The sequence below is a fragment of the Hyla sarda genome, chromosome 7 (assembly GCF_029499605.1).
Source record: "Hyla sarda isolate aHylSar1 chromosome 7, aHylSar1.hap1, whole genome shotgun sequence".
In the NCBI taxonomy this organism is placed as follows: Eukaryota; Metazoa; Chordata; class Amphibia; order Anura; family Hylidae; genus Hyla; species Hyla sarda.
Window position 1 is genome coordinate 99,440,736 of NC_079195.1, and position 16,187 is coordinate 99,456,922.

The 16,187-nt window shown below is 43.9% G+C and overlaps 1 protein-coding gene and 1 long non-coding RNA gene across 13 annotated transcripts in view; one reads left to right on the forward strand and one right to left on the reverse strand.

The window, feature by feature from the left end:
- The window catches only part of LOC130282190 (uncharacterized), a 36,138-nt gene extending 26,663 nt beyond the window's left edge, over positions 1-9,475 (forward strand). Inside the window, exon 3 of the long non-coding RNA XR_008846270.1 lies at positions 9,351-9,475. This is a non-coding gene — a long non-coding RNA (uncharacterized LOC130282190). The remainder of the gene's footprint in view (positions 1-9,350) is intronic.
- The window catches only part of LOC130282184 (intelectin-1-like), a 45,975-nt gene continuing 39,096 nt past the window's right edge, over positions 9,309-16,187 (reverse strand). For all 12 annotated transcript variants that reach the window (XM_056530181.1, XM_056530179.1, XM_056530174.1 and 9 more), the window contains 5 exons: positions 14,921-15,168; positions 11,768-11,926; positions 10,019-10,139; positions 9,695-9,798; positions 9,309-9,536 (listed from right to left, as the gene is read on the reverse strand). In XM_056530181.1, coding sequence (XP_056386156.1) covers positions 9,384-9,536; positions 9,695-9,798; positions 10,019-10,139; positions 11,768-11,926; positions 14,921-15,168 — 785 coding nt within the window. In that variant the 3' untranslated portion in view covers positions 9,309-9,383. The remainder of the gene's footprint in view (positions 9,537-9,694; positions 9,799-10,018; positions 10,140-11,767; positions 11,927-14,920; positions 15,169-16,187) is intronic.

Genomic DNA, 16,187 nt, shown 5'->3' on the forward strand with positions numbered 1-16,187 from the left:
CCCCTTCCTTGCCGGATCTTGTTGCCATTGTGCCAGTGAAAGCGTTCCTTGTATGTCCCAAGTCAGTGTTCCAGACCTCCTGCCGTTGCCCCTGACTACGATCCTTGCTGTCTGCCCTGACCTTCTGCTACATCCGACCTTGCTCTTGCCTAATCACTTGTACCGCGCCTATCTCAGCAGTCAATCGGGGTTGAGTCGCTATCGGGTGGAACGACTTGGGGGTTACCTGCCGCAGCAAGTCCATCCCGCTGTGCGGCGGGCTCTGGTGAATACCAGCAACCCCTTAGACTCCGTTCCCCTGGCCCACGTCATCACCCCACTGACACAGAGGATCCACCACCAGTATCCTCACAGCACCCGGATCCTGACAGTAGATCCGGCCATGGATCCCGCTGAGGTCCCGCTGCCAGTTGTCGCTGACCTTACCACGGTGGTCGCCCAGCAGTCGCAACAGATAGCGCAACAAGGCCATCAGCTGTCTCAACTGACTGTTATGCTACATAAGCTTCTACCACAGCTACAGCAACCATCTCCTCCGCCAGCTCCTGCACCTCCTCCGCAGCGAGTGGCCGCTTCCAGCCTCCGCTTATCTTTGCCGGACAAATTTGATGGGGACTCTAAACTTTGCCGTGGTTTTCTCTCGCAATGTTCCCTGCATTTGGAGATGATGTCGGACCAATTTCCAACAGAATGGTCGAAGGTGGCTTTCGTGGTTAGTCTCCTGTCTGGGAAGGCCCTGTCATGGGCCACACCGCTCTGGGACCACAATGATCCTGTCACTGCCACTGTACAGTCCTTCTTCGCTGAGGTTCGTAGTGTCTTCGAGGAACCAGCCCGAGCTTCTTCTGCCGAGACTGCCTTGCTGAACCTGGTCCAGGGTAATTCTTCTGTAGGCGAATACGCCATCCAATTTCGTACCCTCGCCTCTGAATTATCTTGGAACAACGAGGCCCTCTGCGCGACCTTTAAAAAAGGCCTATCCAGTAACATCAAAGATGTGCTGGCCACACGAGAAATTCCTGTCAACCTGCATGAACTTATCCATTTGGCCACCCGCATTGACATTCGCTTTTCCGAAAGACGCCAGGAGCTCTGTCAGGATATGGACTTTGTTCGCACTAGGCAATTTCTCTCCCAGGCTCCTCTCTTCTCTGGTCCGCTGCAATCTGTTCCTGTGCCTTCTGCCGTGGAGGCTATGCAAGTAGACCGGTCTTGCCTGACACCACAAGAGAGGACACGCCGCCGCAATGAGAACCTATGCCTGTACTGTGCCAGTACCGAACACTTCCTGAAGGATTGTCCTATCCGTTCTCCATGTCAGGAAAGACGCACTCCGATTCGGCACAAAGGTGAGACAGCTCTAGGTGTGAACTCTGCTTCTCCACGTCTTACTGTGCCCTTGCGGATTTCTTCTTCTAACTCCTCCTTCTCAGCTGTGGCCTTCTTGGATTCAGGCTCTGCAGGAAATTTTATTTTGGCCTCTTTCGTTAACAGGTTCAACATCCCAGTGACCAGTCTCGCCAGACCTCTCTACATCGCTTCAGTTAATGGAGAAAGATTGGACTGTACTGTGCGTTACCGCACAGAACTCCTGTTAATGTGCATTGGACCTCATCACGAAAAAATTGAATTTCTGGTCCTCTCTAACTGCACTTCTGAAATTCTTCTCGGACTGCCTTGGCTCCAACGCCATTCTCCTACCCTTGACTGGACCACCGGGGAGATCCAGAACTGGGGTTCTTCTTGCCACAAAAAATGCCTCACGTCTACTCCCAGTCCCGCCAGTCAAACCCCTGTGGCTCCTCCTATACCAGGTCTCCCCAAGGCCTATTTGGACTATGCCAATGTTTTTTGCAAAAAAAACAAGCAGAGACTTTGCCTCCTCACAGGCCTTATGACTGCCCTATTGATCTCCTTCCTGGCACTACTCCACCCCGGGGCAGGATCTATCCTCTGTCAGCTCCTGAGACACAAGCCATGTCGGATTACATCCAAGAAAATTTAAAGAGGGGATTCATCCGCAAGTCTTCATCCCCTGCCGGAGCAGGGTTCTTCTTTGTCTCCAAAAAAGACAGTTCCTTACGGCCATGCATCGATTACCGCGGTCTTAATAAGATCACTATAAAAAAACGCTATCCCCTGCCTCTTATCTCGGAACTCTTTGACCACCTACGTGGCGCTAACATCTTCACCAAATTGGATTTAAGAGGTGCATATAATCTCATCCGCATTAGGAAGGGGGACGAGTGGAAGACCGCATTTAATACCAGAGACGGACATTTTGAAAATCTGGTTATGCCCTTTGAGCTCTGCAACGCCCCTGCTGTCTTCCAGGACTTTGTGAATTACATTTTTTGTGATCTGTTATATACCTGTGTTGTGGTTTACCTGGACGACATTTTGATTTTTTCGTCTAACCTCGAAGAACACCGCCGTCATGTCCGTCTTGTGCTCCAGAGACTCCGTGACAATCAATTATATGCCAAGATGGAGAAATGTCTCTTTGAATGCCAATCTCTTCCCTTTCTAGGATATTTAGTCTCTGGCCAGGGACTTCAAATGGACCCAGACAAACTGTCAGCCGTGTTAGATTGGCCAAGCCCCTCCGGACTCCGAGCTATCCAACGCTTCTTGGGGTTTGCCAATTACTTACGACAATTTATTCTGCATTTTTCCACCATTGTGGCTCCAATTGTGGCCCCAACCAAGAAAAACGCCAACCCTAAGTCCTGGCCTCCCCAAGCGGACGAGGCATTCAACCGTCTCAAAACTGCCTTTTCTTCTGCTCCTGTACTCTCCAGACCTGATCCATCTAAACCCTTCTTGCTGGAGGTAGACGCCTCCTTGGTGGGAGCCAGAGCAGTACTCCTACAAAAAAACTCTTCTGGACATAACATTACTTGTCGTTTCTTTTCTAAGACCTTCTCTCCGGCGGAGAAAAATTACTCCATTGGTGATCGAGAACTGCTGGCCATTAAACTTGCCCTCGAGGAATGGAGGCACCTGCTGGAGGGTTCCAAATACTCAATTATCATCTACACGGATCACAAGAATCTCTTTTATCTTCAGTCTGCCCAACGGCTGAACCCACGCCAGGCTAGGTGGTCGTTGTTTTTTGCCCGTTTTAACTTTGAAATTCATTTTTGCCCTGCTGACAAAAACATCAGGGCTGACGCCCTCTCTCGTTCCTCTGATGCTTCCGAAACGGAAGCCCCCCTGCAACACATTGTTCCTCCTGAGTGTCTGATCTCCTCTTCCCCAGCTTCCATCAGACAAACACCTCCTGGAAAGACTTTCGTACCCCCATGCCAGCGCCTCAAGATCCTCAGGTGGGGACATTCCTCGCACCTCGCCGGCCATGCTGGCGTCAAGAAGTCCATCCAACTCATCTCTCGATTTTATTGGTAGCCTACCCTGGAAGCAGATGTTGCTGACTTCGTTCAGGTTTGTACAGTCTGTGCCCGGGACAAGACTCCTCGCCAGAAGCCTGCCGGCCTCCTTCATCCTCTGCCTGTCCCTGAGCTACCATGGTCTCAGATTGCCATGGACTTTATAACGGACCTGCCTTTATCCCATGGCAACACAGTCATTTGGGTGGTCGTTGATCGTTTCTCCAAGATGGCACATTTTATTCCACTTCCAGGCCTTCCTTCTGCGCCACAGTTGGCGAAACAATTTTTTGTGCACATTTTTCGCCTTCACGGGCTTCCCACGCATATCGTCTCGGATAGAGGCGTTCAATTTGTGTCGAAATTCTGGAGAGCTCTCTGTAATCAACTAAAAATCAAATTACATTTCTTGTCTTCCTATCATCCCCAATCCAATGGGCAAGTAGAGAGAGTTAACCAGGTTCTTGGTGACTATTTGCGACATTTTGCTTCCTCCCGCCAGGATGATTGGGCCGATCTTCTACCCTGGGCTGAATTCTCGTACAATTTCAAAGACTCTGAATCCTCCGCCAAATCCCCGTTCTTTGTGGTGTACGGCCATCACCCTCTCCCCCCCCCACCCTCCCCACTCCCACGCCTTCTGGTTTGCCTGCTGTTGACGAAGTTACCCGGGACCTCTCCACCATCTGGAAGGAGACTCAAAAATCCCTCCTACAGGCCTCATCCCGGATGAAGAATCATGTCGACAAAAAGAGAAGAACTCCTCCTGTCTTTGCTCCTGGAGACAAAGTGTGGCTCTCCGCCAAGTATATCCGCTTCCGTGTCCCCAGTTATAAACTGGGACCACGTTATCTTGGACCCTTTAAAATCAAGCGCCAAATCAATCCTGTTTCCTACAAACTCCGTCTTCCCCCTTCTCTCCGTATTCCCAATGCTTTTCATGTCTCTCTCCTTAAACCGCTTATCCTTAACCGCTTCTCTCCCAAGGTTGTCGCTCCAACTCCTGTCTCCGGGTCCTCCGATGTCTTCTCGGTTAAAGAAATTCTCGCGTCCAAGACGGTCAGAGGTAAAAAAAAAATTCTCGTAGATTGGGAGAATTGCGGTCCTGAGGAGAGGTCGTGGGAACCCGAGGATAACATCCTCGACAAGGACCTCATTCACAAATTTTCGGGTTCCAAAAAGAGGGGAGACCCAAGGGGGGGTACTGTTACGCCGAGCGCTCCGGATCCCCGCTCCTCCCCAGAGCGCTCGCAGCGATAATGTCCCGCTGATCGGGAGCGCTGCGATAATGTCCCTGGCAGGGATGCGATCCGCGATGCGGGATGCGCCCGCTCGCGGTTCGCATCCCAGCCCGCTTACCAGCCCCGTTCCTCGTCTGTACAGTCCCGGCGCGCGTGGCCCAATTCCCTAGGGCGCGCGCGCGCCGGCTCTCTGCGGTTTAAAGGGCCAGTGCGCCGCTGATTGGCGCCTGGTCCAAATTAGTGTAATCACCTGTGCACCTCTCTATATAAACTCACTTCCCCTTCCCTTCCTTGCCAGATCTTGTTGCCATTGTGCCAGTGAAAGCGTTCCTTGTATGTCCCAAGCCAGTGTTCCAGACCTCCTGCCGTTGCCCCTGACTACGATCCTTGCTGCCTGCCCTGACCTTCTGCTACGTCCGACCTTGCTATTGCCTAATCCCTTGTACCGCGCCTATCTCAGCAGTCAGTCGGGGTTGAGTCTCTATCGGGTGGAACGACCTGGGGGTTACCTGCCACAGCAAGTCCATCCCGCTTTGCGGCGGGCTCTGGTGATTACCAGTAACCCCTTAGACTCCGTTCCCCTGATACGGCCCACGTCATCACCCCACTGACACAGAGGATCCACCACCAGTATCCTCACAGCACCCGGATCCTGACAGGCATTAATGACAATTTACTCCAATTGATTTTAAGGCCGGAGACCTTCCCAAATTCCTCCACAACTTTGATTGCTTCTGGGACCCCCTCGAATGCATTGTCTAGGAACAAAAGAATATCGTCTGCGTACATAAGAAATGTTTCTTCTGCTCCTTTGATCCCAAATCCCCTAAGACTTCCTGCTTTCTTAAATTTTTCCGTCAAAGGTTCCAAAAATAACGCAAATAGCATGGGCGAGAGCGGGCAACCTTGTCTTGTACCTCTTCCAATCGCCAATTGTGGTTCTTATATAGTAACTTGATCCATTCTACAAACTCCCCCTCAAGTCCAAACTTTTTAAGAACTCTCCAAAGGAACCTCCACTCCACCCTGTCAAACGCCTTCATTGCGTCGAGTGACAGGGTGGAGCGGAAGGGACCCGAGCCCAACTGGATATTAACCATTGCTCTTAACAAATTATTGTGAATTGAGCCCCCCAGGACAAACCCAGTTTGTTCAACTCCTATTAAGCCAGGCAGAAGCGGGGATAGTCTTTCAGCCAAAAGTTTTGAATTTATCAACGAAATAGGGCGGTAAGATTCAATCTTTGTATTATCCTTCTCTTTTTTGGGAATTAGCACTATTTTAGTTTCAAGCATGGAGGGAGGCAATTCCCCTCCCTTCCAAGCTTCCTTCAATACCATACAGAGGATAGGCAATAACACCTCCTGATACTCTCTATATATTGCATAAGGGAGACCATCCATCACTGGGGCTGATGTAACTGAACAACACTGCAGTGCTTCTCCTAACTCCTGTACTGTAATTTCTTGTTTAAGACTTTCCAGATCTTCCTTCTTGATCTTTGACAATTCAATTTCTTTAAGATATTGATATATCTACCTATCCCCTGCCGATTCCTCTGTACTATATAGCTGTTGATAATATAACTGGGCTATCTTCTGTAACTCCTCCCGTGATGTCTGCATAACTCCATTATTATCTTGTAAGGCTAGAATTTCACTGCTTTCTCTTTGAGCTCTAACCAAATTTGCTAATAATTTCCCCGGGCGGGCCCCTTCCACAAAATCTTTCTGACCTGAAAAAAAAAAACATTGTGTTGGGCTTTTTCTAAATAGTACTCAGTTTACCTTGTGCTAATGCTAACACCTTAAAAAAAATTTCCGAGCACACTTCTTCATATATTTCCTCTGCAGATTTAACCTTCCCTTTCAGGTCCTGTTCAATCTTTTTAAATTCCCTTTTTTTCCTTTGTATTTCCCTATACAGAATCCCCTGTAGTACTGCCTTAATAGTATCCCACACCATTGGGTAGGCTGACGAGTTTTTATTAAATTCCCAACATTCCCATATCGCTTTCACAATTTCTTCCTTCCTTCCTATCAGATTAAGCCAATGTGGATTCAAACAAAAAACCCTCTCCCTCTCTTTTCCCCTGGCCCCAAGTCTCAATTCCATTACTACTGGAGAATGGTCTGAAAGAGTTCTTCCTTCATACCTAATACCTTAAATAAACCGAAACCCCCTGTCGTTTGAGAGAGCTATGTCAATACGTGATGCTACTTTATGGGAGGCTGAAAAACATGAAAACACCCTCCTGTCAGGATTCATAATATGCCACGGGTCTCCCCAACCCATTTCTACACATAACTTATATAGGGGGGTTTCCGACTCCCTTCCTATCTCAGTTGAAGATCTGTCCAGAGCGGTATTCAATACACAATTATAGTCCCCCAGCAAATAAAAGGGAAGATGTTCTTTCCCTCTAATAAAATCAATCAACTCCAGAAGAGGGCGATTGGAAAATGGGGGAGAGACATAGAAAAAGGCTATCACTCCCTCCCAATCCAAAAATTTAGCATGGAAAAAAACATACTGTCCTCTTTCATCAATTTTCCTACCAAAAATTTTGAACTGAATGGCCTCATGTATATAGACTGAGACCCCCGCTGAAAAACTAGATGCCGAGGAGTGGAGCTCCAACAGTGCCTATCTCCTAGCGATCTTCCCTTCGGTTTCCTTAGTAACTTGAGATTCAACCAGGCATACTATTGCTGGCAAATAATTTTGTACCCTATCGAATATGGCCACTCTCTTGCGTCGCTCCCCCATTCCCCTCACATTCCAAAAGAACCTTTAATTTATCCGACATCATCCTTGACATCTAAGAGGAGTAAAAAAATTACCCAAAAACCCCCTTCTGACAGTCACCCCCCCCCTCCCCCTTCCTTCTCATGACCCACTAACATTAGCCGGTCTCTATCCAACGTCACTTAACCCCTCCTCCCCTTTACTCACAAGAATAATAACAATAACTAATCATTTTATCCATTTGGTCCATCCAATTCCCTACTTCGGTGCAATCTGTCAAAAAGTAAACCTTTTCTTTATATACCACACGTAACCTGGCAGGAAATAACAGGGAAAACTGCCCTTTTGCTGCTGCCAACCTTCTTTTTATCTCTCTGAAAGAGGCCCTTTTAAGTTGGGTGACCCTGGCGTGGTCTGGATATATTGAGATTTTTGCCCCGCTATAAAGAAGCTGGCCCTTCACACGTGTCCAAAGGATTATAATGTCCCAATCTTTAGAACAAAAGAGCTTTGCTATTATAGTCCTAGGAGGGGATCCAGGAGGGGGCCTCCTAGCCGGGACCCAATGTACCCGCTCCAGACCAAACATAGGGGACAAATCCTGCTGGCCCACTAATTCTTTTAGCCACGTGTGACAAAAAGAACTAATGTCCCCGCCTTCCGTGTCTTCTGGGAATCCCACCATCCTGATGTTGGATCTTCTAGATCTGTCCTCTAGATCAGTAACTTTCATTTTCAACTCCCGCACCTCTTTCCTTAAGAATTTAGAATTTTCTGTAAGAGCAAAAACTTATTTTTCAACTATCGGAAGTGCCTTCTCAATTGCTTTAGTACGATCTCGGATTTTATTTGTTTCATCCTTTATTATGGAGAGGTCAGAGACAAGGGACCCCACCTGGGTATGAAGGTCCGCCAGAGAATGATTACACCTCTGGACTTCTTCCAGGATCCTCTCAACTTTAGATTTATTAGCTCCTGACGCCTCCTCCTCCCCATCAGATATATCTTGTAATATGGTATAGCGAGAACCTATGTTCTCTAATCCAGCCTAAGGGGGAGAAGATTTATTACTTCTCGTTTTAGTCCACCCTGTTGAAGCCTTCACAAATGTATCCATCTTGCCAATCCCAATAGCCCCTTTAGGGGAGAAACGGCCAACATGCAAAAGGAATCTCATACAGCCACCAACCCACCTAACTCTCATTACTTCCTCAAGATTCCCCTCCGCCATTAATTTTTAAATAGAAGTAATTTACAAATCTTTTTGACTTTTTGGCACCAGTTGATTTAAAAAAAAAGTTTTTTTCCAGTGGAGTACCCCTTTAAGTTATTCAGGATTTTAAATAAAATTAGCAGCTTTTTCCTGAATAAGCGCTACTTTTGTCCTCAGTTTGTGTGTGATATTGCAGCTCAGCTCCACTGAAGTGAATAGAACTATGTTGTTATACCACACAGACACCCCGAGGACAGGTGTGGCACTGTATTTGGAAGAAAGCAGCTATGTTTTTGTTTTTTGTTTTTGAATCCTGGATGCCCTGTTTAATTTCCATTTATAATCTTTCAGTTGACGAAGGAACGAAACACGTGTTGAGGTGGTGATGGGGTGCATCAGTAGCCTCCAGCATGTCCCAGCCAAGGGAGGATTAATATTTATGTTTATGGTATTTTTACATGATGTGATTGTTATAGTACTCTTTGGTGACATAGAATGTAGAGGTCATTGTCTTCTGATGCTCCCCATCCATTTTTGTTTCTTTCTTGGGGGGGGGGGGTGTATTTTATAGGGTGGGTTATATTAATGGGAGGGCTATTCTTGTCTTGTATCATTTTCTAATAACGAATCTATGTTGACAATATTACAGCATCAATCTTTTGTAGGTTAGGTATTTTTGTTTTATGTTTACACTTTAATAAAAAGTACTCTTACAGGTCACAGAGAGATGGTAATGTTTTATTTTTTATTTTTTTCCAGGCATGAAGCAACTAAATATTTAATTCGCCCATATTAGCGATAGAAGAGGAGGACGGCTGCTTCAGTTATTTCCTTGGAGCTACTCCATCCAACATGTGTTCCATAACCGTCCCAGTCAAAGGAAGCAAAGTCTCCACATTGTCTGGGGTTTCCTTCTGGGATGTAACCGCCTCCTCCAATACAGTGCTGGAATTATATTAATGAAGATTATCACAATCTTTTATTGCCCTGGGTATACCACAACTCAACCAGTGTTATTAGAGCCTTTAATACTATAGATTATGATAGATGATACTGTAAAGTGTAGCAACAGAATAAAGTCAGTACACTACTCTAATACTTACATGTTCTACATCGCATCCAGTCACCTTCACACCTGGACATAGAGCCAGGGAAGCTCTTTCATTATTAATAGCCCGGAACTGGACATAGCCGGCAGTGAACTGTGCTGCAGAGACACACAGAAATAAGTATCAGTATAGAGAACATCTTCACTGCTCTTAAAGGGGTTATCCAGGAAAAAACTTTTTTTTATATATCAACTGGCTCCAGATAGATAGCATAATAGAAGTAATTTACAAATCTGTTTAACTTTCTGGAGCCAGTTGATATATAAAAAAAAGGGGAATACCCCTTTAATATTACTTTACAGTTATACGGTATCTTACTTGCGCCATTTGGGGAGTAATATAATGCTGTCTTCCCAGCACTTCCAAAGTCGTACACAACTGGAATAGCCGGTCCATTCTGTGCAAGGCAGGCTCCGGCATTGTACACTACTGGGTATTTCTGAGGGAGCATCAAAAAGGTTATGTTTATATGCTGCTTACAGGCTTACAGTCTGCATGAGAACAAACATTATAACCCATGTAGTCATGGATACTGTATATACATTCCCTGCATGCTATGATCCATTCTGAGGCGTTTCAGAGTAATCATAGTTTGAAAATGCAACCGGGACCCAGGTAACTAGTGCTCAAGGCGGGTACCGGTAGCTGCTTGCCATCCAGCCAGCTTGAGTGATGCATCTCTCTCTCGAAGTGTATTGGGAGAGATTTGCCACTCAAGCCAGTCAGGCTAGAAGAAGCCCAAAGGACTAGTTATCCTGGTGGCATTTTTTAAACTATAATTACTCAAAAACACTCAAGCGTCTTAGAGTAATTCATAGTGTGCTGGGATCGCAATGCCTGCACCAGTTTTATGTTGCACATGGTTTGGGTAGCATAAAACTGATGACAGTTTCCCTTTAATATACCCATCTCATATATTGGCACCCAAAATTGCATTGAAAATGGTCTTCAAAGGGGGCTGTCTTGACAAAAAAAAAATTGCCATGATACATAATATATGTCAAATTGAAAATCTGTCACACAAAATCTGGCCTAGATAAAGGTGTGGTCTTCACAAAGAAGTGGTCTTTAGGAGATATATTATTGAGTCTCCTTGATAATTTAGACAGTAAATATTGTTCACATTACACTTTATAATTGGAAAATTGCTACCAATTGGTTGATAAGGCAATTGTTTCAACTAAAATCCCCAATGAGCTATGGCTTAGTTCATCTGAGAAATAGTTCATTGTACATAATGGGCCTCATTTAGTAAGAGTGAAGTGTAGTTTTCTTTGTGGTATTTTTTCCTTACAGGTGTTTTTCCATGTTATTTACTAATGTTGCGCTTTTTCCTACGTTTTGTTTATACACATGCTCCGAACTGTCGGGTTTTGGAGACCTCAAATCTGCCACATTTTATTTGAGAACATTAGTAAATTTGTTTTTCTTTTTTTTTTTTTTTTTCTGAGACAGATGCAAACCTTTTGGGGTTTTCTGAGTAGAGTAGAGTTTTGGGGATTTTTTGTTGCAAATTCTGGTGCAAAACACATGCAACACAAAAACCCTTAAAATTTTACTCAGAAAAACCAAGGGACGTAGCTATAAAGGTAGCAGAGGTAGAAGTCGCACCGGGGTCCTGGTGCCTAAGGGGCCCCCAAAGCACATCTTTCCCATAAGAGACCAGTATTATAATTGGCATATGGGGACCTGTTGCAGATTTTGCTACGGGGCCCAGAAGCTAAAAGCTACACCTCTGGAAAAACCTTAGTAAATGAGGCTCAATGTTCATACTTCAGCCATAAAATAATGCCAATTTTTATAAATGGAGAAAAATGGCCTCTTTTAGCCATTTTTGCATGGAAACTGATTTTTTTTTTATGTCTGGAAATACCAATTAAAAAAAAAATGGCATGTCAATTAACTATATGCCCATAATAATTAGGATTATAAAATTAATGGGTGTTCACACTATAACAACTGATTTACTATTAAGTTCAATATAATTTATGGGCATTTTAGGCCCCAAAACTGGTAAAAATACAATGTGTAAACATGGTCTCACTGATATCAACCAGAAGTACCTACTTTGTATAAGTTGAAGAGGTTACCACCCTCATCATTAAAGAAGCCGTTGGTTGTGCGATATCTCAGGAGAGAAGCATTTCTCCACTCTGACAAGGGTGTATTATTGGGAACATGCCACAAACTCAGATCTTTAGCAGTGATATCAAAATAGCCAGGATTCTACAAAGTCAAAAAAGAGAAACAAGTAATATGTAGATTGGATTACATTGGCTTTTAAGAGATTACATTATAAAATTACTTAATTCATCATAACACGATATAATATTACAGTGACCCCTCGACTTATGATGGCCTCGACATATGATCATTTCAACATATGATGGCCTCTCAGAGCCCATCGTATGTTGAAGGCAGCCTCGACATATGATGCTGCTGTGTGTCGGGGCCATCATACAAACAGCTATCTGACAGCGCTGACAACTTCAGCAACTGACAGATAGTTGTTTAATGTGCCCTGTGTGCCCCGTTCTGCCTCCTGTTACTCACATGCTGTCCTGCTAACTCATACAGGCTTCCACTGTGAGCTCCGTGTAAGGGCCCCCCCCCCCCCCCTCCAGTGCAGCCATAGCCAATAACATACAGCATCTTGCTGCAGGCATCCAATGAGCTGCTGGCTGCCCTCCCCTTCCTTTACTATAGAGCTGTAGTCGGTAGGGTGGTAATGGAGGACATTCTGTCTCCCCTGAAGGTAGTTAAAGAACTGTACAGTACTGTATGCAATGTCACACATCACATACAATACATATACACACTATACACCCCATACATCAATGTTTCCCTATCAGTGTGCCTCAAGCTGTTGCAGAACTATAACTCCCAGCATGCCCAGACAGTCAATGGCTGTACATGCATGCTGGGAGTTGTAGTTGTGCAACAGCTGGAGTCACCCTGGTTTGTTAAACTCTCCCCATACACTCCACATACAATTGTCATCCCAGAACCAATTAGCAGTTTCCCATAGAGATATGTATTCAACATACAATGGTTCCAAGGCCCCAGAACCAATTACCATTTTTACATAGACATATGTACTCGACATATGATGGTTTCAACATATGATGGTTCTCCTGGAACCAATTAATATCATATGTTGAGGGACCACTGTACTCTGGACAGGCAGAGGGTATTATTAAACACTAAAAATCTATACAAGTTAGAACAGATAATGTAAATGTGTAAAATTGTTCTTAGCTTAAAGGGGTATTTCAGCAATTAATTTTTTTTTATTACCTACCTCCCTGCTGGTCCCCTGCAGCTCTCGTTCGGCTCCTTCTGGTTCACCAATCTTATATTTTCTGCCTGCTTCTAAGACAAGAGCACAGTGCTGGACCTGCCCGCTCAGCCAATCACTAGCTGAAAGGGGATACTGCTGTGGCCAGTAATGAGTGAGCAGGTCCTGCACTGGGCTCTCATCTTAGAAACAGGAAGAAAACAGGAGATCAGGGGACCAAGAGAAGATGCAGGGGGTAAGTTCGTATAGTGTTTTTTTCTCTTTGTTATGCAGCCCCAGCAATAAATAAATATATATTTATTTATTGCCCACTGGCCAACTTATCCTTTTTTGTATTTCACATATGAGGGGAGTGGCTAACTCCATGTTGGTTCCTGCACCCCACCCATTTTATAAGGTGCTGGATGTCCCAGACCTTACAAGCCTGATAACTGACTGCCCAGAGGCCCATTCACAGTGTAGGGTCCAGCCCAATGAGGTCACTTATCGTGATGGGATGGTACACACTATTTGGCCAAATGGTAAGCTAAGCACCTACATTTTCATTATTCATTATAGCAATAAAGCATTTCATATTTCATATATATCGTTTCGCTAGACTGTGCTGCTGCATTCTCCTGCATATATATATATATATATATATATATATATATATACATATATACATTTTTTTTTTTAAGGGGTTATCTGCCAGAAGGCATTTTAGTACGCATCTGCTAGACAGTAATGGACATGCTTAGGAAGAATCAGTGCTTGTCTTGGGGATTAATGTGGTGAGATTACCATAAAGCTAAGGCAATCTTTTTGTGAACTGGGTATTACCTGTTGGAGTTTGTTCTCTTAAACTACAAATCCCATAGTTCCTTGTTTGTAAGTTTGAGTTCACTTTCCTCACTCCCACACATCAGCCACACCCCCCATCAAAACACAAATGAGCTTCATTCCAATTAAAAGAAGAGTTATCTAACCAGGATGCCTACAGCTGTTGCAAAACAATCTCTTTCCCTCTAGAGGTCACTCCACCCATTGAAGCAGGACAGGCTCCCTTTGCACACCTGACTAGTGATGTCATGTCTCAGCCGCACTGCAAACTGGAACACCCCAAGACCTGAGTAATTTTGTATGCTGTTAAAAATAAATATTGTGATGAAAATCACATTACACATTGGTACAGATACTATATTAACTTTACAGACTCTGTAGCATAAACAAAATAAATAAAAAAAAATACCTGGAATACCCCTTTAATGGTGAAACACCCCTTTAAAAATAATATAGCAACTTTGTTGTGTAATATAAATCCTTTAGCTATAGTTTAGACATTTTCTTAAGAAAATTTTTGCCATTTCTACAGAAAAGATTTTTTCCTAGTGACAAACACTCTTTGGGGGAAAAAAAATAGATGTATTAAAGGGGTTATATATATATATATATATATATATATATATATATATATATATATATATATATATCTCAACTGGCTCCAGAAAGTTAAACAGATTTGTAAATTACTCCTATGAAAAAATATTAATCCTTTCAGTAATTATGAGCTGCTGAAGTTGAGTTGTTTGCCGTCTAAGTGCTCTCTGGTGACACCTGTCTCGGGAACTGTCCAGAGTAGAAGCAAATCCCCATAGCAAACCTCTTCTACTCTGTGCAGTTCCCGAGACAAGCAGAGAGCAGACAGAAATGAACTACTCAACTTCAGCAGCTGATAATTATTGGAAGGATTAAGATTTTTTTTATAGAATTAATTTACAAATCTGTTTTATTTTCTGGAGCCAGTTGATATATAGGATTTTTTCCTTGAATACCCCTTTAAGTCTTTAGGTGAAGGACATGTTATTGGAAGTATTTATAAAATGAGTAAGAAAACAATACAATAGTAGTAAAATTAAATATACAGAAATCTGCCACTTCACCTTATAATCATCGCTGGTAGCTCCAATAGGTAGACCAAATGTAGCGTAGTTGGCCCAGTTACCATCACCTTTTGGGTTGTTGATGTTGTCTCCTTCCTGGCTGGACCAGCGATCTCCCACTGTACATTTACCATTCATGTTGTTTTCATGAACACTGGCCACCAAGGTCCACCCTCCACCGTTGGTTGTCATGTCACAGTAGGCGTGATACATCAGCCCATCTTCTGTCATCAACATATATATTCCATCTACAACAACACAATATTTTATTGCGCTGAAACTTTAGAGTACATAATAAGGATATATCTGGTGTAATATAACTTGAGATATAAATATGCACTTTTAGGGAAGAGTCGCACAGGGCGCATCCACAGTGTATTTCATGCTGTGGATGCAGTCAGAGTGAGCTCCCAGCTGTGGCCGGGTAGCTCTGTGTGTCTGCTCTTAGTGGTGGATTTCCCGCTGTAGAAATCTGCTGCTATGAGCAAATGCAGAGTCGGGAGCTCTTTCTCTGCAGTCCATTTGTGACTGCCATCAGCGCATCTGCACCATGAAATACCCTGCGAATGTGCCCCGTGCGACCCTGCCCTTATGGTGAATTGTCCAGTTTGATTGTTACAATAAAAGTAAAATAACTACGGTATTAATTTATTAATCTCTTAATTTCTATTAATTAAACACCATATGCTATTATCGTACTGGATTTTGTGGCAGCGGGTTTCGTCATAAAAGCCATACTGACTGCTCTACCCAGTGTCTTAAAGGGGTACTCCGGTGGAAAACTTTATTAATTTATTTATTTATTTTAAATCAACTGGTGCCGGAAAGTTAAACAGACCTGTAAATTACTTCTATTTAAAAATCATAATCCTTCCAGTACTTATCAGCTGGTCTATGCTCCAGAGGAAGTTCTTTTCTTTTTGAATTTTTTTTCTGTCTGACCACAGTGCTCTCTGCTGACACCTCTATCCATTTAAGGAACTGTCCAGAGCAGGAGAGGTTTGCTATGGGGATTTGCTCCTACTCTGGACAGTTCCTGACATGGACAGAGGTGTCAGCAGAGAGCACTGTGGTCAGACAAAAAATAAATTCAAAAAGAAAATAACTTCCTCTGGAGTATACAGCAACTGATCAGTACTGGAAAAATTCAGATTTTTAAATAGAAGTAGTTTACAAATCTGTTTAACTTTCTGGCACCAGTTGAGTTCCAAAAAATTGTTTTCCACCGGAGTACCCCTTTAAGATTCGTTCCAAAATGTAAAAATTT